At 49.1% G+C, this 26,263-nt stretch overlaps 1 protein-coding gene across 1 annotated transcript in view; it reads right to left on the reverse strand.

The window, feature by feature from the left end:
* CRTAC1 (cartilage acidic protein 1) overlaps positions 1-26,263 on the reverse strand; it is a 173,745-nt gene that overhangs the window by 31,386 nt on the left and 116,096 nt on the right. Inside the window, exons 4-6 of the mRNA XM_006831226.1 lie at positions 17,883-18,019; positions 11,751-11,907; positions 1,441-1,575 (exon numbers count right to left, since the gene is read on the reverse strand). Of these exons, the coding sequence (XP_006831289.1) occupies positions 1,441-1,575; positions 11,751-11,907; positions 17,883-18,019 (429 nt within the window). The remainder of the gene's footprint in view (positions 1-1,440; positions 1,576-11,750; positions 11,908-17,882; positions 18,020-26,263) is intronic.

A 26,263-nucleotide genomic window follows, 5' to 3' on the forward strand; every position in this document is an offset into this window, starting at 1 on the left:
TCTCCTATCTATGAGGCACCTTGACAAGGAGCTGGTTCTTTTTGCTGGAATAATCGGTGCCAGGCTGCATTTCACAGCAGCATCTGTTTGGGTGATGAATGCCCTCTTGACATGTCTTGTTAAACCCCTGCAATCATTCTGACTTTCAATTACGGGCCTAGCACCTTTTCTCGCTCCTCCCGCCTGGTACCTTCTCCGGCTCCAACTTGTTCACTCACCTCTCTGCCTCCATCTCTCTAACACCTTATCAAACCCTCTAGGTTTCAAACCTCTCACCCCTGCTTTGATTTTTCAGCAACAAGAATAATTTGATGCCAGAGTACAGAACTAGGAAAGGTGATCGGGTGAGAGAACAGACCAGGGGAACTACCTCCAACTTTAACTTTGCCAAGGAAGGGGATGGGGGTAAGACAGGGATTGGGGGCTGGCTGGCACCAGGCTGGGGCCCTGGTCCAGAAGTTTCCCCAAATGGGCAACTCAGAAGCTGAAGGAGTAAGACTGGATTGCCATATGCTTAGGGATTTGATGCTACCTGTCACATGAACTTGGAGGACCTTAATTTATGTGTCCAGTGTCCGACTCATCTCTTCTTCTGGAATGCAGAGCTCCTTCCAATGTCTCTAATGAGGAGGTAAATCCAAACCTTCCACTCACTGGCAAGATGGGGAGGAAATGGGTTGGGTGAAGTGGACACAGGGCAGCCTGATAAATAGTTTGATTATATTCACACATTTTCATTAAGCCTATTAAGCAAAATTGCTGGGTGAGCCTCGGTCCCCATGGAGATGAGAAGTAAATCCTTACATCCATGTAGAAGGCTGAGTGAGAGATACGTGCATGGACAAGGAACAATGAGGAGCGAGTCCAAGCTTGCTCAGGGGTTGAACCCAGAAAGTTGTGCAGAGGAGACATTTGAACTTAGCGCTGAAGATTCAGAGAGAGCAGGCAAAGGGAATGGCAGGTGCAAAGGTCCAGGGGCAGATGAGGGATGAACACAAAGGGAGAAAGCAAGGTTTTCTTATGTGTGTATGTCTGTTTCCCCTTCTAGAATACCAGTGCCTTAAGTGTGGGGGTCTTGGCCTTATGCCAGTCTGCATAATCAGCCCCGAACACATTTATCAGAGACTCAATAAATGGCTATTGGACTGAATTGAATGTTTTCAATAAATGTGAGGGGGGGCCAGCTTGCAAGATAGCTTGGAGGGGATACCGATGCTGAGAGACATAACATAGTAGGCAAGATTCAGAGATACATGGGGCAACTCTAGGATGCTGTCAGGAACTTCAGACCCCCCTCTCCCTCTCAGCAGATATCCCCCATGGCTTGTAACTCAGGAGAGACACGAGGTTTCTCTATGGGGCAGGCCAGGATTGTTCCCACTCTCCCTGAGAGCTGGGTGGCATGCTGAGTGTGGGAGCAGATAGGCTGAGTCCACTCACCAGCACTGGCCGCAGCATCCACGAAGGTACCGTCACCTCGATTGTGGAAGAGGAAGTTGGGCCCGTTCTCATTGTCACAGAAGATATCCGAGGCACTGCTGCTGAGGATGGGACCCACGCTGACTCCCCGGCCCCCTAGAAGGACATGCACCCATTGTGAGGGCAGAAGCAAAGGCCTGGCTCCCCTGGAGGATGGGGGCTGCCTCCAAGGCCTGGGAGAAGCTTCACTGGAGACATTTCCAAAGAGCCTCCGGGAGAAATGCGACCTTCCTGCTGCTGCCCTGAGCCCCAAAGTTCCCATAAACTTGTGTGGAGAGTGTTGGTACTGATGAGGAGGCAGGTGAGAAGCAGGACCAAATAGCCATGTGCTGAAGGAATGCTTCCAAGATTCCATGCGTGAAAGCACGATGAAGGCTCAGAGGGCACACAGTGGCTGAATTACAGTAACCCTAAACCCAGCTTACCCACCCCACACTATTTTGTTCATGTCAGATTCTCTCTTACACACACATACCTAGTCTCACATCCCCCCCACCCCACCCCACTGCCATCGAGGTGATTATGACTCCCAGTGACCCTGTCGAACAGATAGAACTGCTCCCCAGGGTTCCCCAGACTGTAAATCTTGACAGGAGTAGACAGCCTCATCTTTCTCCCATGGAGCAGTTGGTGGATTTGAACCACTGACTGTGTGGTTAGAAACACAATGCTTAACCCACAGTGCCACCAGGGAGGCTTCCCTTCACACATACGCTGGTCAAAGCCAATGGATACATTCCTGCTTTAAAGGCCTGTAGGAGTCCAAGTGTTCATGAACAAAGATGTCGGTTTGAGGGCTAAGGTGTGCCTGACCCAAGCCATGATATTTTTAATAATTTCATATGCATATGAAAGTTGGACAATGAATAAAGAAGACCATCGAAGAATTAATTGATGCATTTGAGTTACGGTGTTGGAAGAGAACATTAATAGTCCCATGGACTGCCAAAAGAACAAACAAATCTGAGTTAGTAGAAGTACAGCCAGAATGCTGCTTAGAAGTCAGGATGGCCAGACTTCATCTCTTATATTTTGGACATATTGCTAGGAGGGACCAGTCCCTGGAGAAGGACATCATGCTTGGTAAAATAGAGGGTCAGCGAAAAAGAGGGAGACTCCCCAGTGTGATGGATTGGCACAGTGGCAGCAGCAATGGGTTCAAGTGTAGCAACAATTGTGAGGTTGGTGTGGGACGGGGCAGTGTTCTGTTCTGTTGTGCATGGGGTCGCTATGAGTCAGTGCCGACTTGATGGCATCTATCAACAACAAGAGGAGCAGGACCACCTGCTCTCAGTACAAGGATGCTGACTTTGCTTGTTTGATGAAGAAAACAGTTTTGAACATCCTGTATGTCCATCAATAGTGACTGGTGAACGGATTTCGGTCCATCCATATATGATTCTGCACTGACTAAAAAGACTACACAGACCCATAACGTATTGACGGGGAGGAGTGCCCATGGTCCATTGTTAAATGAAAAGCAAATCGCCAAATAATGGCATTATGTAATCCTATTTTTATTATAAACCATGGAAAACCACATTCTCTTTCTGAATGGACATGTTTCTGCACGCTTGCATGGGTGTGGAGACAAGGGAGGATGCCCACCCTGGACTGTGAATACTGGGCACCTTGATGGCTAGGACTTAGGGCAGGAAGAAGCGCTGCTGGTTGGCCTTTTCTTTGAATGTCTGCGTTGTTTGGCTGGTTACAAAAAGAATTGAAGCTGTAAATTTTGAAAGGAAAAAAATCCAATCCTGTATATTTTTTAAAAGAAAGAACAAAATTATGCCAGCTCTATATGAGCTTGAAGTCTCCAAGATCAAATTTGAGCCACCCACATCAACAAGTCCAACCATAAGACAATTTGAAGAAACCGCCTCCAACCAGTGGGTTTCAAGTAAAGTGTCTCTATTGTTTGGCCTTAGCCCCTACCCCCAGGACAACAAGCCTACCCTCATCACAACCCCAAACACTGGCAATACAGTGCAGCCTGACTGGGCCCAGGACATGGATGATAGTCCCAGGTTGACTTCTTACAAATTGAATGTCCTAGGGCAATTTCTGTTACCCGGTATAATGGGGATAGTCTGCCCTGTTTTACCTCAGAGTGTTTGTGAGGAACAAATGAGTGACAGGGTTTTGTGAACACTATAACTTTGCTACTCAAAGTCAGGTCTACGGGCCAAATGCAGGAGCTGTTTGAAATGCAGCCTCTTGGGCTCCTACTAAACCAGACTCTGCATTCTCAGAAGACCCTTGGGGAGTTTGTGCGCACATGAAGTTTGAAAAGGATTGCTCTAAGAAGCACTCCAAAAGTTGATTTTTAAAAAAAAATGAGAGCTCAGCCAAGTCCCTCTCACCTCATGGGACAGAAATTCCCCAAAGTGACTCTGTTAATTTGACACTGAGGTTTCAGGCTTCTCCAGATGTCAGAGAGTTACCCCTGGAGGGGACCTTGGGCCCTCTCACCTGCGCACTGGAGTCTGCTCAGGGCCGGGGGTCTGAAGGCTCACCACCCTCATTGCTGGGCTTCTCGCTGACACACGTTGGGCTCTTGCCTCCTGGATCCCTCCCAGATAATCTACTTAGCTCTCAAGCAGAGTCCGAGCCACTAAACCCACATGGCTCCTGGGGACTGTCATCTAAGACACGGCATCCGCTTTTCATTATGAGAGTCACAGGGAGGCTTCCAGATGCTACTTGGAAAGCCAGCAGGGAAGGGAGCTGGGCTTCAACCTGGGCGCTGCCTCTGCCCGTTAAAAAAGGAGCCGCTAAGTGGCTGCTGGCAGCTCTCCTTGCTTGGTCCTGCCAGACATTAGCCCAGGAGCCCTCAGTCTTGCCTGGGCCCCCGGAAATCCAAGTGGGGCTTGGGGACTTGCCGCCACTCAACTCCATCCTTCTTCTCTGCTTCAGCATCCTCCAATTTCCTTTCTGCCTCTGGCCCCCAGGCTGTGACACATTCCCTTCATTTTCTACAAAGCAGGTTATTTCCCTTTTGGACAAATTTCTAAATCTTTCTAATTAACTAATTGGGTTGGGTTGAAGCCTTGCACCATTTGTAACCTGTAATTACTAGAAAATTGCCATGGTAACCACACTACTAATTAGTGACAATTTATTGCCATGGCAACCGGACCATAACAGAGATGTTACCCACAACTCCTTCTTGGCAAATTCACCACACAGTTGGGAAGCAGGTGAGCCGACAGCCAGGGAGCTGGCCTCTTGAGCCTCAGGATGTGGGGCTAACCTCAGGCCTGAAACTGGCGCAGCCGGGTGTCTGTACCCTTCACCGATGCCAGGGGGACACTGTGCTCCCAGGTGGATGTGTAACCAATAAAAATCATCCATCGTGAAGGTAGCCTGCCACTCCCACTCAATGTCCACTCAGTGACACAGGCCCTTATTCAGCAAGAATCTTCTAGCAGGAGTCCTCCCCTCTTCCTTCTGCTCTTTCCCCTCCCCGACCTTCCACAACCTCCCTCTGCCACCTCCTGAGGATTTAGCGCACATCCTAAGGAGCCCTGGTAGAGTACAGTGGTGAAGCACTCAGCTGCTAACCAAAAGGTCGTCAATATGAACACTGAGCCGCTGGGGCAAGAGAAAGACCTGATAACCTATGTCCGTAAAGATGACGTTCAAGAAAACACTCTGGGGCCAACTCGACACAGTCATATGGACTCAGGGCGCAAAGTACCCAGTAAGCAAGGTGAGCACTTAATAATCTGTAGTGAAATTGCACATGTTTTTCAAGATGTGGTACAAACATATGAAATGGTTCACTAGATAGTACTAAGTAAGCACATGTAAGCCTGTGCTTACCTTGCTTACTGGGTACTTCATCTCTGTCAGGGATTGTTAATTTGCAAAGAGGTTTTGATTCTGTAGGGAGGTGCTGTGGGGTTGGGAGAGACAGATGCCAGCCAGACTTAGAAGCAGAAATCTTAGATGTGGAAAAAAAAAGTGAAAAATTTCACTACAGATTAGCAAATAAGCACAAGTAAGCCTGTGCTTACCTTGCTATTGGGAACTTCAACATTGCCTGGAGTGCACTTGGCAACAGCAATATGGAGCTGGGTGGGGCAGCTAGGAACATCTTTAGCCTTGGAGAAGGAACATCTTTAGCCAGGAGAGGGTTACTCCACTGTACACCAGTGAACTCTTTTCTATTTGAGGCCAGCACCTCCTCTTGGGGCTGAACAGTTCCACAGTTCAGGCAAGAGGGGCAGAACTTGGGGAAGACCATGGGCCTGGGAGCAGAAAGTCCAAGTTTCAGCTGTGTGACCTTGGGCATATCGCAGAACCTTTCTAGGCTTCTCAGGACTGTGGAAAAAACTAAGTGAGCTGGTTTCTGGAAGTTACCTTGGAAAATGTCAGGTGCCACATACTCATTAGCTGGGACTGTTTACCACCTGCTGGGTGAATAATATCCCTTTATTTTCCCCAGTACTTTTGAGCTTCAAAGGCCTCCTTGTTCTCCTGTTGGTTGTGTGTGCCCCTCCTTACTTCTCCCTTCTTGATGGCTTACTCTGCCCACCAGGCTGTTGGCAAGGTGGAGTTATAGGGAAAATACTCCCCTCCCCACGGGGTCCCCACTTCCTCCTGTCACTTTCCAGCATTCCCGCTTACGAGCTGCCTGTACCCAAGGATTCTCTGCTCATCAGGAACCAGTTACATGGGGCAGACTCTCTTGCCCTCCAGAACTGTTCCCCTAGACCTCGGAACCCCGGCACCTCGGCAGTGCAGACTTAAAGTCCAGTTCAGGTACAGGTGCTCCATCTCCCAGGTGGAATCTAGGCTAATCCGTGGGGGTTGGTGGTGGTAGAAAAGGAGAGAAAATAAAAGACAGAGGTTGGACGTAAAGGTAAGCTGCGGAACTGCTCCAAACTGAAGACCCAAAACAAAGAGACAAAGGGATTCATGTTTGCAAGGAAAGGCCTCTAGTTTCCGACCTGGCTTCTGTCCCCACCAGCTGCAGGAGCTCCAAAATATTACCTCTAGGCCTCAGTCTCCTACCCTATATAATGGGTGGGAAATTGAGAAGCTCTCCAAGGTTTCTTCCATCTCTACTTCTCAATGCCTCCTCCAGGGTGATCAGAGGATGAGCTCATTTCAGAGCTGGTTCCTGGGTGCCCCCAAAGAGGGCTTTGAGTGAGGTCCATCGACTAAGGGACTTGGACTCGTATTAATCTGCTGAGACCTTGAGAAAAATAGGATTTTGGTGGCTACCAAGAGCATCTAAGGCATTGTAAGAGAAGGGCAAAGATGCTGGGAAGCACAGGGGTGGAGGAGTGAGCAGTGCGTGAACACACAGAAACTAGAGAACGGGTTGTTGGGGATAAAGAGCAGGTTGGCCACAGGGTTCTCTCCCAGATTTCCAGAAAATTCTAGAACAGAATCCTATTGTGCTGGTGCTGGTGGTGCCACTCCTAAGGCCTCTGGGCACCTTCCAGATGCTGGGTAGGACTCTGCACGGAGTGGAAGGTATTAGCCAAGGACATTTCCACCTTTGTGCTGCCCAGTCCAGCCGATCCTCTGTCTTCAGGGTGTCGAAGGAGGAAGGTGGGCAGGAAGGAAGACACCCTTTACCCCGCCCACTGCCAGCAGGGAGGGACTAGAAGAAGCTGTCTGGGGAGAGACAGAGGTAAGGGGTGGCAGGAATGACTCTAAATAACAACTGTTCAGTTCTGGGTGTTGTTGTTAAGTGCCGTTGAGTCGGTTCTGACCCATAGGGACCCTGTAAATGGTTTCCAAGGAGCAGCTGGTGAGCCTGAACCACCGACCTTGTGGCTCAAACTGATTTTGCAGTCCAGTGCATTAACCACAGGGCCACACCAGGGCCCAGTTCTGGGTACCAGGTACCACATATGTGTCTTCTCATTCCAATCTTGTAACAACTCTTAAGATACGCATTATTGTCAACATTCCTTAGGTGGGAACTGTGATGGTGCCTCGCCAGGCCTTAATGTTTCTACCAGCGCTTTTCCTGGTGAGGCTAGGGATATAGCCCTGAGTGGCCAGCCATAGGCTGGAAACGTCTTTTAAAATCTTGTGTTTTCTATTAAAAATATGCATATAAGAATTGCAATGTGGTTCCATACCATAACTGCATTGATTTTAACAAAAAAAACCATATCCCCTCCCGACAATATATCTGGCACCCCAGGAAAACACTACTTATTTTCTGGGGCTTTGGGGACCTTCGGCAGGGTAGCACTTTCTGGGGGTCCGGGCTGAAGGGCTTGTCACTTCAGCCTCTCCAGTTGTCAGACTTGGCTGTGCTCCTGCCCAAAGGCTAGTGCCCACCTCAAACCTTGGAGGCTCTGAAGTCCCACTCTGTGCTCCCTGACCACCTCTCTGTAGCCTGCTGAAGGGGATCTGCCAGGAGGCCTCAGCTGGACTTTCAGTATCTCCGTCTCTTCCGATAATGACTTCCTATAAATCAGATCTGTCCTCTGCTTTGTTCCACACTGCTCCCAGCCAACAGCAAAACTCCCCACCCGGCATCATAAATCCACCTTCATTTTCTTTCTAGATTTCTTTTAAGGCTTCTTTAATCATCATCTTGCAGCCTGGACAGATGCTCCCTAAAAGGGTGAGCAGAGTTCCTGGGGAGGGAGTGGGGGCAGGGTCAAACAAGAGGAGGGAAGTGGGATGAGCTCCGAGTGGGGCTGGACACAAGAGTGCCTCAGGACCCAGCCCAGCTCTGCTTATACAGTGCTCCTGCACCTAGATGTCCAGCAGGGAGTCCCATACCCCTCTCTGTCCTGCACCCAGATGTCCAGCAGGTAGTCCCACACCCCTCTCTGTCAGAGTTTCAGAGGAGGAGAATGTTATACCTAATGGGCAATTCCAGGCATGCCACACATTCATCTCCTTCCAGTCTCAGAATACCCCCATTTTAAAGGTGAGAAAACGGAGGCTAAGAAGCTATGTGACTGCCCGCTGTTGCACATAGAACAAATACTGAGGTGGTACAAACCGTTTGTGCTTGGCTGCGAACCAAAAGGTTGGCAGTACAAATCCACTCAAAGACCTTGCAAGCTAGTTCCAGAAGAGAACAGCCATTGGAGATCTCAAGGAGCACTGCCCTTCTCTGAGACACAAGGGGTTTGCCATGAGTCAATGAGATTGCAGGATAGAGGGTCTAGGAAATGTAGGGTGTGCTCCAGGCAGTCTGGCTCTAAACTCTAGACTTATTGTTGTTTTTTTTTAACTTTTTATTGTGAATTGGGTGAAAGTTTACAGAACAGATCAGTTTTCCATTCAAAAATGTATACACATTTTGTTTCAATCTTAATGATTATAATCCCCAGGATGTAACCTCACTAATCCCACTTCCTCCTGTGTTTCCTGTTTCCATTCCTCCTTCTTTCCTAGCCCACCGGAACTTTGTTCTGGAGTAAATTCTGCCCTTTTCATCTCAATGGTTGATTATTCTAAGGAGTGCTTACCTCCTTACTGTCATTGTTGTCCTGTCTCAGGTTTGGCTGTGAGTCCATTTCCACAGACCCTGTACTGTTGACTGCTCTGTGAAACACCTAGTTCCCGGAGCCCAGAGTCACAGAGGGACGTGCCCAGGGCCACCTGGTTCACAGAGACAATGCAGACCTCTAGGCCCTAACAGTCTCCTCTTGGGTTCCATGCCAGACTCTCTGCTGGGTGAGAACCCAGTTCTCAGGACTTCCACACAGGACTGCCCTGATTCCAAGCTGCTGTGAGGCAACTGGGTAAGCAGGGGTTTGGGATGCATAGGAACCAGGGGTTGGGACCGGGTTTTCTCTAGAAAGAAGCTCTGACTCTGAGGCCTCCAGAGGCTCTTGCATCCCTCGAGAGCAGGCATGCTAGCCACTAGATGGCACTGTGACCTAGCAGAGCAACTGCCGCTACCAGAATCAATAGTGTCTGGAGAGGAGGCCTCCCCTCCCCCTCAGGCAGAGCAGAGAGCCAGTGCGGGAGGCCAGCACCATTGCCAGGCTGCCACCAGGGTTGCCCCTGCTGCCCTGGTCACTCCGGGTCAGGCACCTGTTTCAGTTCAGCCACAAAAATCTGTAACTGCAATTAAAGACCTGCGTGCAAATGTGTGGGGCTGGGTGCCTTCCATCTTCACCAGCCCCTCCTGTCCTGTGGACCTGGCAAGCGGAGGTCATCGGAAAGGTCAGCTGGGGTTCTAAGTGCTAGTTGCTCTACAAACCTCCCATGTGACCTTGGGCAAGTCCCTTCTAGTCTCTGGACCTGTATTTGTTCTTATGTAACACGGGAGACTTGGTCCTGGGGTCCAGTGGAGAGGTGCCTCTCCCCTGGGGATCCCTGGCCCCCTGACTACACATCTGGCCATGGTGAATTTCTTCCCAGCCTGCTTTGGACTCTGCTCCTTCTGCCAACTTCCCTTCCCAGGCTTGGTGGCACTGGCCCAGCGCTAAGTACTGGCCACGTGCCCAGAGCCTCAGCAATCAGGCTGGGCTCAGCGTGGTGGCTCTTACACTTGGGAACCATCCCTGGGGCTCAGGGGCCACTCTGGGCTGGCTTTCCAGCCAGATGTCCATGTGTCGTTAGCTGAGAGACAAGAGGGGCTGCATTGGGGGGCTTGGCCGGTAGGGAAAGGGTGGGCTGGAGAAGGCGGGCAGACAGAACAGTAAACTTGGTGGGCCAAATAGTTCATGCCAGCCAAATGGCTTCTGGAAGCCTGCAAAGCTGTTCTAACGTGTCCTCTGGGCACACCAGCTGCCCCTGGCTCTCTCCATACCACCACAGACGCTGCAGTCCTGTTCTTGAGCTGCCCCGTCCTTCCAGCCCAGCCCAGTTGGCTGGTACCTCCGCCTCCATCCTTGCTCCTCAGTTGTCTCCTCATAGTCATCTTCTTGGTCCTGTACCAGCCCAGCCAGCAGGAACAATGCCCCCTTCCTGCTCAAACCCAGCCGCCACCTTCTGAATTCCTTTATTCTGTGGACAACCCTCTCGCCAGCCCTTGCCAGTCCATTTCATCATTTTCAAGTGCTTCATCCCCCCACCTTACTACCAGCCCACCCCAACTTTCCTGCAGATCAAGGCACTTAATTGCCAAGCCAGCTCCGTGCACAGGACTGGGAACTATTCAGACAAATTGACTGTACAAATCTAGGCTGAAGCTCTTGCATGTTTATTCCTTTTTCCAGGGAAACATGCTTTATTACCGACACTCAGCCTTTCTGCTGGACATCCATGCGCCGAGCTCTCGAGCTTTTTGATGGGGCTTGAGCTGTGCAAACTATTTTACTGTCTAGTCATTTGTCCCCACAAACTTTGTCAGACAGGTCAGTATTAATCTTCTCCCTTCACCAAGGTGGAAAGTTGGCTTGAAAAAGGCATCATAAACTCAGGGGAGGTGGTGACTGTTCTGGGTAGGACTTTGACAATATGTCACCACCCAGGTGTCTGGTGGCAGAGGAATGGTTCAAATGACCCCTCACGTATCTTTCCAACCCGAAGAAGTCTGTTAAGAAGTCTACAGTACGAGTTGGAGTAGATACACTGGGAAGGTCAACCTACAAGAGGATTAATCTGTCTGAAGTGGAGGTGGGTCATGAGTTAGGCCGAGGTTCACTTGAGAAATCGTTGTACAGGTCCCAGCTTACTGATTTTTGGCACACTGAACAGGAACCAGAGTGCCTGACCATCAGCAGCTTATTGGCAGATTATCAAAGTTTAGTCAGCAGCCGTGCTGAAATCAGAAAAACAGCCGTCCCTAGAAAGATCTCCCTGTCAGAGACTCTGACAATAGGTCCCCAATCCAGAAAGATGCGGGGGTGGGGTGGGGGGTGGGGGGTGGAGTGTGCCTTTAGAAAGAAAAAAAAAAAGTGCTGGAGAGGTTTTAGAACACGAACACAATTCTTTGAGCTCAGTTATCCGAGACGGGACCCAGCTGAAGCTTTAGGGATGGATTTAGCACTCGATTCCTGGCCATTTATGTGTAAGTAAATAATTTCATCTGCTGTTTGGCAATAAAGAATGCTTTAAATCTCAGCTTTTGTTATTTGTCAGTTCTCTCCTATGGAGCCATATGGGTTGCAGTGGGAAAATGGCAAGAGGTTATAGGGAGACGATGGTGATGTGGTACTCGCTTCTCATTTTCCAGCAGACCCCAAGGCCACACCTGGCAGCATTGGAGAAGCCTTTGGATGAGGGGAGGGAAGAGCACCTTCCAGCTCCCTTCCCTTGGGACACAACCCACCAGCTCCTTGGGTGTGCAAGGTCTCTTCACCGCACAGCTCCCGCATGACTATGCATACCTGTGTATTTGCTGACCCCGGCCTCAGCAGCCACATCTCTGAGGGCCAGAATGCCCCGGGAAAGGATACTGGCTTCAGGGTCCATCTCAACAAGGGCATCGGGGCCAACGTTACCGTAGGCATAATTGGCGATGTAGATTGAGTAACGTCCGGAGCCCTGAGGAGGAAGGGAAGGAGGTGGGTGAGCCAGCTCCCCATTGACCCATCCTGGTCTCCCCCTCCTGCTTCAGGTCCAAAGTTCTTTCAGGGGTTGGGTTCTTCTCCCAGGCTTGTGCATGCGGCCTTGCACAATTCCAGAGGTACTTCAACAAGTCTACAACGTAAATGATGCCCCCTGGAGTCCTACAACAAAGCAGCCCTGCCTCTCCTTCTATCCTGTTCCAGAACACCGCCCCCCCCTCGCCCCACACCACCTTTTTTATAGACAATTTTCTAATGTGCTTCCCGCCAGCTGAGCTCTCTCCAGCTGCCAGCCAGGATAGCTGCTCAATAAATATTTGCTGATTGATTGATCTATCAATTCCCATTATTCTCCGTCTCTGTCTCCCATTCAAGCTCACTCCAGCCAAGATGACAAGCAGATTCCAGAGCCACCCCTTCTTTCCAGCCTAATCTTGATTCCTCTACTTCAGAAGCACACAAGGCACAGGTTCAAAGGGCTTCTCCTTCGCCCCTGCACACCCTTAGCACCAGAAATAAACATTATATTGCTTGTGCCTTTGTGCCACTGTTTTTCTTTGCATCCGGGAGAAGCCCAGGGCACCAGCTCCTCTCTGCTGTAGTCCTTCTCATCTCGAGTCCAAAACACGGCCGATGAAAAGTCATCTTTTCCTGTTATCATAATGGTGCTATTGCTTCAAGGGTGCCTCCTCTTCCCAGGAGATCCACTCCATTTCTAATCTGTTTCTTCTCTCTCTTCTCATCTTTCTAGTCACTTCCTTCCAATTAAGCAGATAGTCACTATTACTTGAGCTCCGACTATGTGTAAGGCAATCTGCTATAAATGCACATAACATAGAATCCCTGGTGTCTAGGTTGCTTATTGCCTGGTGGTGGTGGCTGTGTGCCATGGAGTGGGTTCCGACTCATAACGACACTGTACAGGGTTTCCGAGGCTGTAAATCTTTATGGGAGCAGAAAGCCTTATCTTTCTCCTGCGAAACAGCTGGTAGTTTCAAACTGCTGACCTTGAGGTTCGCAGCCCACTTTGTAACCACTATGCTACTAGAATACACAATGATGCAAGAGGCATAGTTGAGCTCAAGAGACAAGTGTGCTCCACCACCTCTCACCTTTGGTCCTCTGTGTTTGCTTCTGTTTCTTATCCAGTGGTCCCAGGAGTGGAATCTTTATCCCACCCAAATGGTCACTGACTGCCTTGTTCCTGTCAAAGGAGCCCTGGTGGTGCAGTGGGTAAGTGCTCACCTGCTAACCGAGAGGTTATTGGCAGTTGGAATCCAAGAGCCACTCTGCAGGAGAAAGATGTGGCAATCTGCCTCCATAGAGGCTGCCGCCCTGTTAACCCCATGGAGCAGTTCTACTCTTGTCCTGTAGGGTTGCTAAGAACCAAAATTGACTAGAAGGCAATGGGTCCTAACTTGGCTTATTGAGTCCATCTGTATGGAGGGTGAGGTCAAGAAAGAGGAGTGCAGAACTTCCTGGGGTTTGCAGACTCCCCAGGAGCTGTACAATAATGTGGCAGACAATACAAACAGGACATCCAGGTGCACAGGAGAGAGCTCCTAACCATGGCAAGTTCACACACTGTTTTCCAAGAGAAGTCGCAGACAGGTGACGTAGAGGGAAAGAACACTCCAGGCAGAAAGTCAAAGAAAGGCAGTGGTAGAACTCTTGTCTCACAAGAAAGAAGCATTGGGTTTCCAGTCAGTGCACCCTGTGAGCCTAGAAAGAAACATCTGGTGATGTAAGCATCAGCCAGTGAAAATTGGTGGATCACAATAATCCAATCCCATTGGGCATGGGGTTGCCCTAAGTCAGTGGCCAGTTGGATGGTGGCTAACAACAACAAGCGGTCTATTCAGCTTTGATCGAAGGTAACGTGTAAGGAGGGGAGAGTCCAGGGATGAAGCTGGAGGAGGCCACAGAGCTGTCCTCTAAGGCCTTCTACACCCCTGTGCTTTTGTTTCTCTGAGACTACCTGCTACCTGGGAACCTGGGCTTCACTCAAAGCCATAGACCAGCAGTGTTCGTGCTTCCTGGGAGAATGTTAGAAACACAGAATCGCAGGCCCCACTCCAGAGTTACTGAGTCATAACCTGCATTTTTAACAAGAAGTCCCTAGGTGATTCCTCAGTAAAATTAAAGTTTGAGAAGCAGTGCTTTACAACATGGCTTCTTAACGAGGGGGTTACTTTGCAAGATTCTTGCCCATCACTACCATGGACTCAGTATATGTGCGTGGAAAGATTGGCTGAAGAGTGAGTGAATGGGGTAAAAGCGGAAGGTGTGCCATTGCTGGAAGCATGTCTGACCCTACCAGCTGTTAGCAATCTCATCAACAAAGGGGCAATTAAGCCCAAATGGGCTGAAATGCACTCTGCTAGGAATTAGGATATTTATAAAATCCCTTCATATCTTGTTCCTTCCTTTAATTTATTGGGGTGATAGAACTGACATAGTGTGTTGCAGCTGTAGAAGACTGCAGATATTCACATGTGGGCTTAAACCACAATAATTCTGGGAAGGTGAGGTGGTTCCAGGAGAAGGGAGATGGTTCTGTAGCTTTGGGGCCAGGGTAGTAGTTCTCACACTTTAGTGCCCATGTGACTCATCTAGAGGGCTTGTTAAAACACAGATGCTAGGCCCCACCTCCGGAGTTTCTGCGTCAGTAGGTCTAGGGTCATATGCAAGCGAAAGCTGGCCAGTGAATAAGGAAGACCATAGAAGAATTGATGCTTTTGAGTTATGGTGTTGGAGGAGAATATTGAAAGTGCCATGGGCTGCCAAAAGAACCAACAGATCTGTGTTGGAAGAAGTGCATCCAGAGTGCTCCTTGGAGGCCAGGATGGCCAAACTTCATCTCTCATACTTCGGACATATTATCAGGAGGGACCAGTTGCTGGAGAAGGATATCATGTTTGGTAAGGTGGAGGGTCAGAGAAAAAGAGGAAGACCCCCCAGCAAGATGGATTGGCAAAGTGGTAGCATCAGTGGGCTCAAGTTCATTGAGGTTGGCCCAGGGCAAGGCAGTGTTTCATTCTGTTGTGCACAGGGTCGCTATGAGTCGGTACTGACTTGATGGCACCTAACAACAACACATTTAGGGTGGGTCCTGAGACTCACCCCAGATGATGCTGGTGCGGCTGGTCCTTTGACCACTGGGGATATTAGTGTGGGTGTCAGACCAGACTCTGCCACTACTTGGCTCTGTTCTTCGGCAGGTTCCTCAGTCTTTCCAGGTTGTATTTCTTCACGTGTTAAATAGGGATCATGTCCTGCTTGCTTCCTGGTAGGGTTGTTGAGAAGAGGAAATGAAATAGTGTATGTGAAAGGTCTTTGAAGACAGAAATATGTTATATAAACATGAGGTATAATCATTATTAACCAGGAGATGCTTCTTGTAAGAGATTGGCTTTGAGCTGCAACCAGAAAGATGTGTGAGTGATGATGTAGTTGAAGATAAAGGGCAGGCAGGTGTTCCAGGTTTCGGGCCGAGGATGAATGGGCAGAAGGGAAGACAGGGGAACAGCACATGGGTGGGGCGGAACAGAGACATTTACTGGGGCAATGGCTTTCAAACTTTAGGTGCATCTGAAGTACCTGTAGGGCTTTGTTAAAATGCAGATTGCTGGATCCCATTCCGATCGTTCTGACTCAGTGGGTCTAGAATGGAGCCTGAGAATTTGCATTTCTGACAATGCTGCTGATTCCAGTCTAGAGACCACGCTTGGACAACTGCTGACCAGTGCAGTGAACTCTGCCTGATCCTGTTTCACCCAGAGGCAGGGTAGCAAAACGGTAAAAGGTACCGGCTTCATTTTCAGGCAGGCTGGGATCAAGTCCTGGCTTTGCCTACCACTTATTACCATGACCAAGGTCAAGTTGCTTATGAACTGCTCAAAGCCTTAATTTCCACATCTGTAGAATGGGGATAGCAATAGTAATAGTAAACCACTTAGCACAGTGCGTGGTGTGTTGTTAGGTTAAAAAGTGTACATGGTTATTGTGTTCCTGTTGTTCTTGTCTTTTCCTCCACCACAAGGCATTCCTATCTCTCAGCTTCCAGACTGGCCTCAACCTCTCCAGCTTCATCCTCATATTCCCCGTTCCCTCCACAATTCTCAGGTCCTAGGGATGGCCAAATGGTGGCTAGCCTCAGAAAGCTAGTCTTCTCCTGGCAGTAGGAGGACAGCGCTTCTCTGAGGCTTGGGAGACTAATAAGGTCTGGGATTGGGCTAGAGAGAGCAAGCCACTAAGTGCCTGCCTACTGGGCAGTGGTGCCAAAGTGCCTTTTGTTTTTTTGCATGTGTGTGTGTGTTTTGCATTTCCCATGGTACCTTTGTCCTGTGGTTGAGTACGTGGGTGTGCGTGTGACCTTGCAGGTCTCCTTTTGATTAACTTTCACGTACCTCCTACCAGCTCTCACCTGAGCTGAGGTTAGGAAGTCTTCGTCCAGAACAAGTGAGTCAAGAAGTTGGAAGGGGATAGCGAGAGACCCCCAACCATGACCTAGGCCTAGCTGACCCCAACATAGCACACGCTGCTCTCTGGGGCTGTTCACAGCTGCCTCCCCGTACCCTCCCACCAGGCAAAAGTCCAGGTGGCATAGATTCAGGTCAAGGCTAAATGTGGCTTCACAGCCCAGCTTGGCTCCTCTTCCCAGCACCAGCTTGTTAAGAAATAAATATTTATACCTGGCACCTGCCTGCACCGAAGACCTGGAGGCCCCTGCTGTGAAGATTCGCGCTGAATCCCCAATCCCCTCAGTGCTATCTCAATTCCAAAGTGAGCTGGCCCCCTTGCCCTTGCCCCCAGAATAGGGCCCAGAGATGCTCCCTGGGATGTGGAGTAGCATCTGGGACCCTGATTTAGTGCTGACTGTTTATGAAGCCCCAGACATGGGACGCAGGCGACAGGAGGGACAAATTACCTCCCCAACAAGCCTTCCTAGCTCTGGCTGGGCCTGCTGAGATGAAGCCGGGAGGCTGTCCCCACCTCAGACTTCCTCCTGCTTTCCCCCCAGCCCTCCACTTTGGTGGAGCACTTTAGTGACAGGTAGTCTAGTAGAGCAGGAAACATCGATGATGTGATACGATCCGGCCATTGTCCACCCATGCCCTTTGTCCCGCTTTCATTAGTTCCATAAACAGGCACCATGGTTTAACACCGGGAACATCCAAACCCTAAAACAATGGCCATCGAGTTGATTTCAACTCATAGTGACCCTGTGTAAGGTTTCCAAGACTGTAAATCTTTATGGAAGCAGACAACCTCACCTTTCTCCCTTGGAACAATTGGTGGATTTGAAGCTGTGGTTATCAGCCCAAGCCACCGAGTCAGTTCCGACCCATAGCAACCCTCTACAGGTTTTCCAAGGAGCAGCTGGTAGGTTTGAATTGCCAACCTTGCAGTTCGCAGTTCAGTGCTTGTCCTACAGCGCCACACCAGGAGTAGCACTTAGTTGAAAACGTGAAAGAATGAGCACAGGACTAGAGCTAGAAAATTCTGATTCATGTCCTAGGGACACCACTAAGCCATTTTGGGTTCTCAGGCAAGTCACTGTTCAAGCTGTGCTCAGTCTCCTCATCTGTGCAGTGGGCACAATGATGACAACACCAGGCCTGCTTCCTCACTGTTGCTGGAAGGGTCTCACAGAAGGAAACACATGCAAGGGCTTGGTAGATTGTAGCTCTTCCTGTTAGGATTTAGCACTTCGGAAACCCTGTGCAGGGTTGCTATGAGTCGGAACCGACTCCATGGTACATAACACACACACATGTGTAGGACACAGTGGGAGCTGCCCAGACAATCAGCCTTCAAGTCTGTCCTTGGTGGGTATGTCCTGCCTTGCAGTGGCCATCTGCTCGGTGGCTCCTCGCCCGGCTGTCATAACACTGCATGCTATCCACTTCTCCCCAGGCACCCCCGCCTCCAACCCCCCCACACACTCACCATCCTATCCACACAGGCCACAGAGCGTCCGGCAAAGAGGCTGGCCACGCCACGCGCCACGTTGACCTTGTCACTCAGGACGTCTTCCCACCGGTTGTTGCGGAACTTGAATAGCTTGTCAGTGTATGTGGCCACTCCTGGAGAGAGGAGGAAAGGGAGAACTGGTGGATTGGGGGTCAGGATACATGTCTGACATCTGGCTATGTCCTGTGGTACCTGTCATGAGGCGGTTGGCTTTGCGGTTGGCCCCAGAGGTGGACAGTCATCTGCTACAAGAAAGATCTTAAGACCAGGTGGAACTTCTTTTTGGGGTACTGAAATGTCTTCACTTAGCAAAGTGGCCTATCTATCCTGGCCTCAGGAAGTAGGGGAGAAATACAACTGCTATCATTTCTGGGATGACCCTCAACAGCTGAAATTCAAAATCAAACACTACTCAGAATCTTGGGATCACCAGTATTTCAGCCCCCAGACTCAACTCTTTTCCCCGTAAATGCTCTGCTGGACCGCAGGGCCTGATGTAGGTCTCAGAAGAAATGGTCCTGGTTCACAAGTAGGTCTCTTAAGTCCAGGCCAAGGAAAGGCTGGATATTGCACTCTGACAGGTGTGTCACCTCCATCCCCGGGGGACAAGCAGCAGCAGGAGTGAGGGGTGGTTTTGTCTGGAGCATGATGAGGGATTCGGGCAGCCCTAGGGGTCCCTGCTCTCAGGTCTCAACCGCTTTTGGATGAGTGATCCTCTGGGAGTCGGGTGGAAGCTAAGGATGCCTCAGCTCAGGAAGTTGCACATTTGCGCCATATAACATCTAAATGTTTGAGGGCCAAAGCCTTCTGAAGCTCATCTATGGCTAAGAAGTCTTGTTCTGGACAAACAGGGAAGAATTACTGACACACCTCAAGCCCTTCCAAGAGGCTGCTAAGGCAGAGCGCTCCCCTTATTGTACTTCTGGTTAACTCGAGATCCAGAACATTCTATCTTAGGAGGGCCCCACTGTCAAAGCCTGCCAGAGGACACACATGGAGGGGAACAGAACTTCTGAACTTGAGTCTCTGCTGGGCCAGGGAAGACACAGTTGGTTTAAACTGAAGGCAGACAACACAGCAAAGTGGTTAAAGACTCAGAGTTTAGAATAAAACAAAAATGAGTTACAATTTAGGTCCTACCTAGATTCTAGTGCTAGGGTCCAGTTGTTTTGATGTTGGGCAAATTGCTTAGCGTCTCAGGGTTTCAGTTTTGTTTTGTTTTTTAAATGGGGATGATAATAACCACATTCCAATTTCCTGTGAGAAATAAATGAGATGCTGTACTTTACAGAGTTAGCGCAGTACCAAGCACATGTTAAGTCTGCAAAAGTGGCAGCTATTAATAGACAGGAGTGATCATTCCCATTTTGTAGATGAGATACTCGCTAAGGTTTCTTTAGAGACATGAGCGCGGCACCACAAGGGTTTGGTGAGTTAGTGGTTCTGTGTGTGTGAGATAGTGAGTGAAAGCGTGTAGAGGGTGCACGCATGTGGAGTTTATGTGTGAATAAGAGTGTGTGTTTGTGTGAAGAATATTGTGAAATGAGTATTTGAGGAGAGTATGAATGAGGGTTAGTGTGTGGGTTTAAATATGTGGGAATGAGTGTGTGAAGGTGAGTGTGTCCGACTGAATGAGCACATGTGTGTTAGTGTGTGTGTTTAAGTGTGTGTCAGTGAGAGTAAGACTGAGTACGTATACAAGTGAGAAGGTGTGTGAGAAAGTGAATGTGTAAAGGTGAGGGTAGTGTACAAACGAAACAAAAAGTGCTCCACCCAGGAGAAAACAAAAGGGTCTGTGAGGAGCTTGATCATGTGGGTCCTCTTGAGACAGGGGACCCTCTGGGCAGGGGTGTTTTTGTGGGCCTGGAGTTGGCCACAGGGATGTTTGCCAGACACTAAACACATGCTGTCCCTGCTTGAAGCTCCTGGGATAGCAAAGGCCCTAGCTAGGAGGGAAAGACCTTTCTTGGGACGAGAGGGACCTGCAGGTGGAGTTTTGCCTTCAGACCCCCAAGGAGTGGATTCCATGGAGCTGCTGTAGAGGAAAGGCGAAGACGGCTCCCCCTGGGTCAGAGCAGGGCCTACTCACATGGCCAAGCTCAGGTTCCAGATCTGACTCTAGTTAGCTATATGTGGCCTCCCAGGGCCATTGACCCTCCTTGAGCCTTGCTCTCCTCATCTGAGAGCTGAGGATAACTGCTGGGCCCCCTCCCAGTGTTGTGTGAGAAGATGCATGTGAAGCAGGTCAAAGGTCAGGCCCTAGGGCTGCCTCCCAAGTTGGCTTGGTGCCCCCTGCCTGAAGCCCTCCTCTGAACTCTCTGAGGCCAGTTGTGTTTAGAGATTTAGATTGTTTTTTCCCTTCATAGTTTAGAAAGGTAGCACAGTGCATACACCATTTATTACATAACACCCCCAGCAGGGACTGGGGGCAGCACCCCGTAATTAAACACATTAATATTTCTGCAGTGAAACATGAATATTCACATGAGGTGGTATAAATAAGGCCTATAAATAGCTCACGTCAGCTCAGGACAGGTTTGCTATCAATTGAGTTTCCCACAAACTTAAAAAAAGGCATCTGAGGCTTGGACAGCCTTTTGGATTTCAGGACTGCAGAGAAGGGGCCTCTATCACCACGCTTGTTCCCGGTGGCTGCTATGATCCGAGGGTAACGTCAGCTCTGTCATTGCTTCCTGGTGCCTGGAGGGTCTCTGAGGGCAGTCCACACCCCCACACGCATCCAGACCTGTGGCCTTCACCAACACAGACCCTTACCCTTCTGTCAAATCAGGGCTTTTAAAATTTGGCACCAAAGTAACTTAGTCCCTTTCTTAATCCTTTTGTGATCCCTGGGACATATATCACCCACCTACATTTTCAGCCTCTCTGGTTTCTTGGGAAGCTGCTAACCCAGTTGTATATGCTGCCACCTGGTGGAGACCTGTGTGACTCTGAAGAACTAGACCTCGCTCCACCAATTCTACCACCAGAGTCTACTTGGGACCTATGTGTCCCACATCATTGTAACCAAAATCTGTACTACCTCAAAAAAGTTTCCCCAGGATTTCAGCCTGTCTTCCATTTCTGAAAACACATGGTATCAACAAAAAATTCAAAGCTGAAAACCATCAGTCCTGAATGGGTTAAGAAGACCTTGGTTAGGCTCCACCAATGCAGGGCAGGGAGGCTCTTTCCCCAGCTTTCTACAGAGCTCTGGTGGGCCCCCTTGGGATTTTAGATTCCACAGGGATGATTTTGAAAGTCCCCGAGTCCCTGACAAGTCTAGACAAGAGATGGAAATGGGCCCAGGTGACTCTACCCCTCTCTGCTGGCTTCATCACTGCCAATTCCTCCTGCCCACCCAGGGCAGCATTTCCCAAAGTGTGTTCTGTGGAACCCTGTTCTCCATGAGCAACGATTCTGCCATCATCTGAGTTTGGGAAACAATTCATACACTTTCTTTCTCTCAGAGATCCTCAATGGATATTAGTCTATTAAAAGCATCTTGCAATAAATCACCTGCTTAATTTTTTTTAGTCCCTGGGTGATGCAAACAACTAAGCATTTGCCAAAAGTTTGGCAGTTTGAACCCACCCGAAAGGATCTTGGAAGAGAAGTCTGGCAATCTGTTTCTGAAAGGCCAGCCTTGAAAACTCTGTGATCAGTTATACTCTGCACACCTGAGGTCACTTCGAGTCGGACTCAATTTGGTGACAATGAATAACAATTTCATTCAGCCCAGCCTTTCCTAAATGACTTGACCATGGAACTCCTTTTGACAGATCACCTCTTAGCACGGTTCTAGGGAGGGACGTTGCTGTCAGGCTCTGGGTTTGTTGACCAGAGGGGTTAGAGCATGGTGTGCTGCTGACCTCTAGCCTCCTGGCTCCCGAGCTGCCCAGGGCTGCCCAGAAGAATAAGCTAATTAAGGTAAAATGCGCAACAGCGGTGCAGAGCCTTGTAGATCATAAATAGGAACGGCAAAATCAATGGCAGTCCTTCGGCAGGCAGAGGCCCAGAGGCCTGGGCGACAGGAGGAATGGGAGCCTGTGATTTAGGAAGAGCAAACGCTCTGGCAGCTGCAACCTGGGTAATTAGGTGTGTCAGGAAGACAGATAAACAGTGGGCTGTGTGGGTCGATGGTACAGGCAACAAACACCCGGCACTGGCCCCCGGCCCATGTCAGCACCTCATTCCACCTTCTGGCTCCTTGTAGTTGCACTCGGCCCTGAGGTCCCTCACTGATTTGGGGGTCAAGGAGAGACTGTTAGGTGCGGGAAGGAGGGCTGAGTCCCTGCAGGGGACTCTGGGAGGGTACTGCCCCCATGATAAGGTGTCTGGGGATTCCCATTCCTGGGTTTGAATCGCATCTCCATTTCTTGCTAGCTCAGTAACCTTGAGCAATTAGCTCAACTTTTCTGAGCCTCAATTTCTCCATCTGTAAAATGGGGCTTCCATTTGGCTGTGAGGTGAACTGTGAGATGAAGTGTAATCTTGACATTCAAGAACCTCGACGGTATAAGTGTCAAGTGGAACTACCAGTTGCTTCCAGGAGTCCAGAATGGAGGAAGGTTTGAGTGAGGCTCAAGTGTCCTCTGAGGGATGCCAGACACTGTGTCAGGTGCTGTGGGGGTCTCAGGGAAGCAGGAGTTGTGGTCCCTGACTCAGGGAGTGCACAGTCCACAGACAACACAGGGACACAGAGGGAAGTCATGGGCCAGCAGTAAAATTAAAAGAGCAGTTCAAACCCATCAGCTGCAACTCAGAAACCCTCTACAGGGTTGCTATGAGTCAGAACCGACTTGATATCGATGGCAACAACGCTTCTTGTAGTCCTGGTGTGGCACTGTAGATCAGCACTGGACTGCTAACCACAAGGTTGGCAGTTCAAACCCACCAGCCACTCCTTGGAAACCCTATACAGGGTCACTATGAGTCAGAACTGGTTCAGGCAGTAGAGGGCTCTTCCTAAGGATAACTGGTCTGAGTGTCCCCTCTTCTTCCTAGGGCCTGCCCCATCCCAGGGATCGCTTGTGGTCTAGGACTGGTGGCCAGATGTGTGGGGTCAGGTGGAAGGCTTAGCCACCGCGTCACTTATAAGGCAAGGAGGTGGCTGACAAGCAGCAGGGTTGGGGAGATAGGCAGCAACATGCCTTCCTCTGGTAAGACCCTGGGCAAGACATGAACCTTTCCTGACCTGTAAAATGGTATAAGGAGAAGAGCCGCCTCTCCAATGGAATGCTGTGAGGATTACAAGAATGTATCTAGTGTATGTAAAGTACAATGTGTGCTACATGAGAGGCTTGATTAACAGTATCAGCAGCAAGTGGATTACACAGCACGACCATGGGCCCTCAAAGAGCTCCATCCCAGAAGGCAGCTGTGACAGCATCAAATGTGTTACAAGACTTAGTTGTTGGGAAACTAGCAAGCAGTGTCGGTCCAGGAAAAGAAAGAGCTAGTTCAGGCAAAGGGCATTTTCAAATAGAATGAACCAAGTCCCCTCCCTGCACCCCAGCATGCTTCCTTCATTGTGGGCTGAAAAGGGTGTTCCATCAGCTCCCAACACACTTGCTTGTTTCGTTCTCGCTACGGTCTTGCCAAGGTAGGTTTTCACCTTACAGAGAAATGGGGGCTCAGAGGGTTAATCATTTCCCTAAGATTCTGTGGTGAAACAGAAAAAGGGCTGAGCTTTAAACAGAGGTCTGTCTGACTGCAAAGCCCCCTCCCATGGCATTAAAGATCAGAGTTGGGGACCAGTGGGGGACAGACCCTCATTCTGTGCTGTTGGTGCTGGCTGCCTTGAGCCATCCTCTGACCCCGTGTACAATGGGGCGGCATGCTGCCTGCTCCTGCAGCACCCCCATGGTGGGTTGTGGATCCAACTGATGGGACCCACAGGGCTGACACTGGCTGATTTTAGGGAGCAGATAGCCAGGTCTTTCTTTCTAGTCCATCTGAGTCTAGACGTTCCCTGGGAACCTGGTCTGCATCATAGCAACATTCGAGTCTCTGCTGCTTGTGCTGGAGATGCATTGGCAGGGAATCGAATCTGGATCTTCCACATGGAAGGTGAGAGCTCCACCATGGAATCATCAGTATCCCCCATTCTGTGTGAAGACTGAGGAAAGGGCTTCTGGTGCCTCCTCCCCTTTATACTGCAACTTCATCAGCCTCACCCTGTCCTTGTTGATCAGATATTCCCAAGTACATCTCTCCAAATGGGGCCACACTGCGGGGGCTGAAAATCAGACTTTGCATCCAAGGGAAACATGGTTGGGGGCTGAAAATCAGGACTTTGCATCCAAGGGAAACATGGTTGGGGGATCCGAAGACCCAACCTTCCATTTTAGGGGCTAAGGTACCCGGGACAGAGGGTCTAACTCAGGGCAGTCTTTATGAACACAGGAAGCTCTGGGAGTTCCTGCTAAAATAACAATTCTGGTCCAGTAGGCCTGGGGTGGGGATGTTGTTAAGTGCCATTGAGGCGGTCCCGACCCATAGTGACCCTGTGTGGGGTTTCCAAGGAGTAGCTGGTTAACTTGAACCACCGACCTTGTGGTTCAAACCGACTTTTCAGTCCAGCGCGTTACCCCACAGCACCACATCAGGACTCCAGTGGGGGTGAGCGTCTGCATTTTAATAAACCCTCAGCTGAGGCCAGAGCTGCAATCTGCAGATCAGACCTTGAGCGGTGCAGTTGGTGCAAATATCTAGGTACAGTTGGACAACGGGTGCCCTTCTCAGGAGGAGATCGCTCATCTGCTGTGTGTTGGGGAGGGGGGGGAGGCTAGGGAGCACAGGCTGCCTTGAGCCCCTGCCCTGCTCTCTGTCACAGGGACTGGGGCCTCCTTTCTGAGAAGTTACAACAGCCTTGCTGAAGTATGACATGGAGCCAGACATCTTAAAGAAAAGACTGATGAATTCAAGTTCATAAAAATAAAAATTTTCTGCATTGCAATTGCTACTAAGAGCAAAGGCTAAAGAAAAATGACAAATTACCTGCAACTTGTATTACAGACAAAGGGCTAATTTCCCAAATTTATAAAGAGGTGTTACAAATCAATACGAAGAAGACCAATAATCAATAGAAAAATGGGCAAAGACTACGAACAGACAAGAGACTCAAATATATAAAAATATGCTTAGCCTTGCTCATTATAAACAAATGAAAATGAAAACTACACTTGGATACTAATTTTTTACCTATCAGATTGGCAAACGCATATAAGATATTGATGACACATTGTGCTGGTCAGAGCGTTACATAGCTGATGGAATGTAATTGGTACCATCCCTATGAAGGGCAATTTGGCAATGCTTATCAAAACTACATATGTATACTGATTTCCCCCTAGTTTTCCAGTGCTCTTTCAAATTTTTTATGCTGGCAAAATATGTAACAAAACATTTCAACCATTTTTGTGTGTAATATTCAGTGACATTAATTACATTTCTCATGTGGTACAACAATCATCACTACCAATTTCCAAGTATTCTCTTCACTCTTCACGAAATTTCTGTGCCCTTTTAGCAATGCCCTCCCCATCTCCTTCTCCTACCCACCCCTGGTGACCACTAAGGAACTTTGGTCTCTATGTACTTTGCTGTTTTGGATATTTCATATAAATATTGTACGAGATTATACAATATTTGTCTTTTTGTATCCGACTGATTTCATTCAGTATAATGCTCTCAAGCCCCATCCAGGTTGTAGCATGCACCAGAATTTAATTTCTCGTTGTGGCTAAATAAGATGTCATTCTAAGTATATACCATGCTTTGTTTATTCATTCATCTGTTGATGGACATTTGGTTTGTTTCCACTTTATGGCTATTTTGAATAATCTGCAAGGAACACTGGTGTATAGGTATTTGTTTGAGTCCCTGCCTTCAGTTCTTTGGAGTATCTCTGTATGAGTGGAATTTCTGGGTCATAGTATAGCACTGTAGGATCAGCACTGGACTGCTAACTGTGAGGTCAGCAGTTCAAACCCACCAAATGCTCCTTGGAAACCCTATACAGGGTCACTATGAGTCAGAACTGATTTAACGGCACTTAACAAGGTAGTTCTATGTTTAACTTTTTAAGGAACGGCCAAACTGTTTTCTATAGCAACAGCACCATTTTACATTCCCACTGCATATATACTCTTTTGATGCAGCAATTCCATTTCTATCAACTTACCAATACACCCACAATTGTAAAAAATGGCACACGGTCCAAGGGTTATTAATCTGGTAACACTTTTTATAATATCAAAAGATTACAAGCACTCTCCATGTTCTCTAACAGGGGACTGATTAAATGAGTGGCAAATCTACACAAGGGAGTATTATACAGCCCCAAAGGAACG

Source organism: Chrysochloris asiatica, unplaced genomic scaffold (assembly GCF_000296735.1).
Source record: "Chrysochloris asiatica unplaced genomic scaffold, ChrAsi1.0 scaffold00003, whole genome shotgun sequence".
Lineage (NCBI taxonomy): Eukaryota > Metazoa > Chordata > Mammalia > Afrosoricida > Chrysochloridae > Chrysochloris > Chrysochloris asiatica.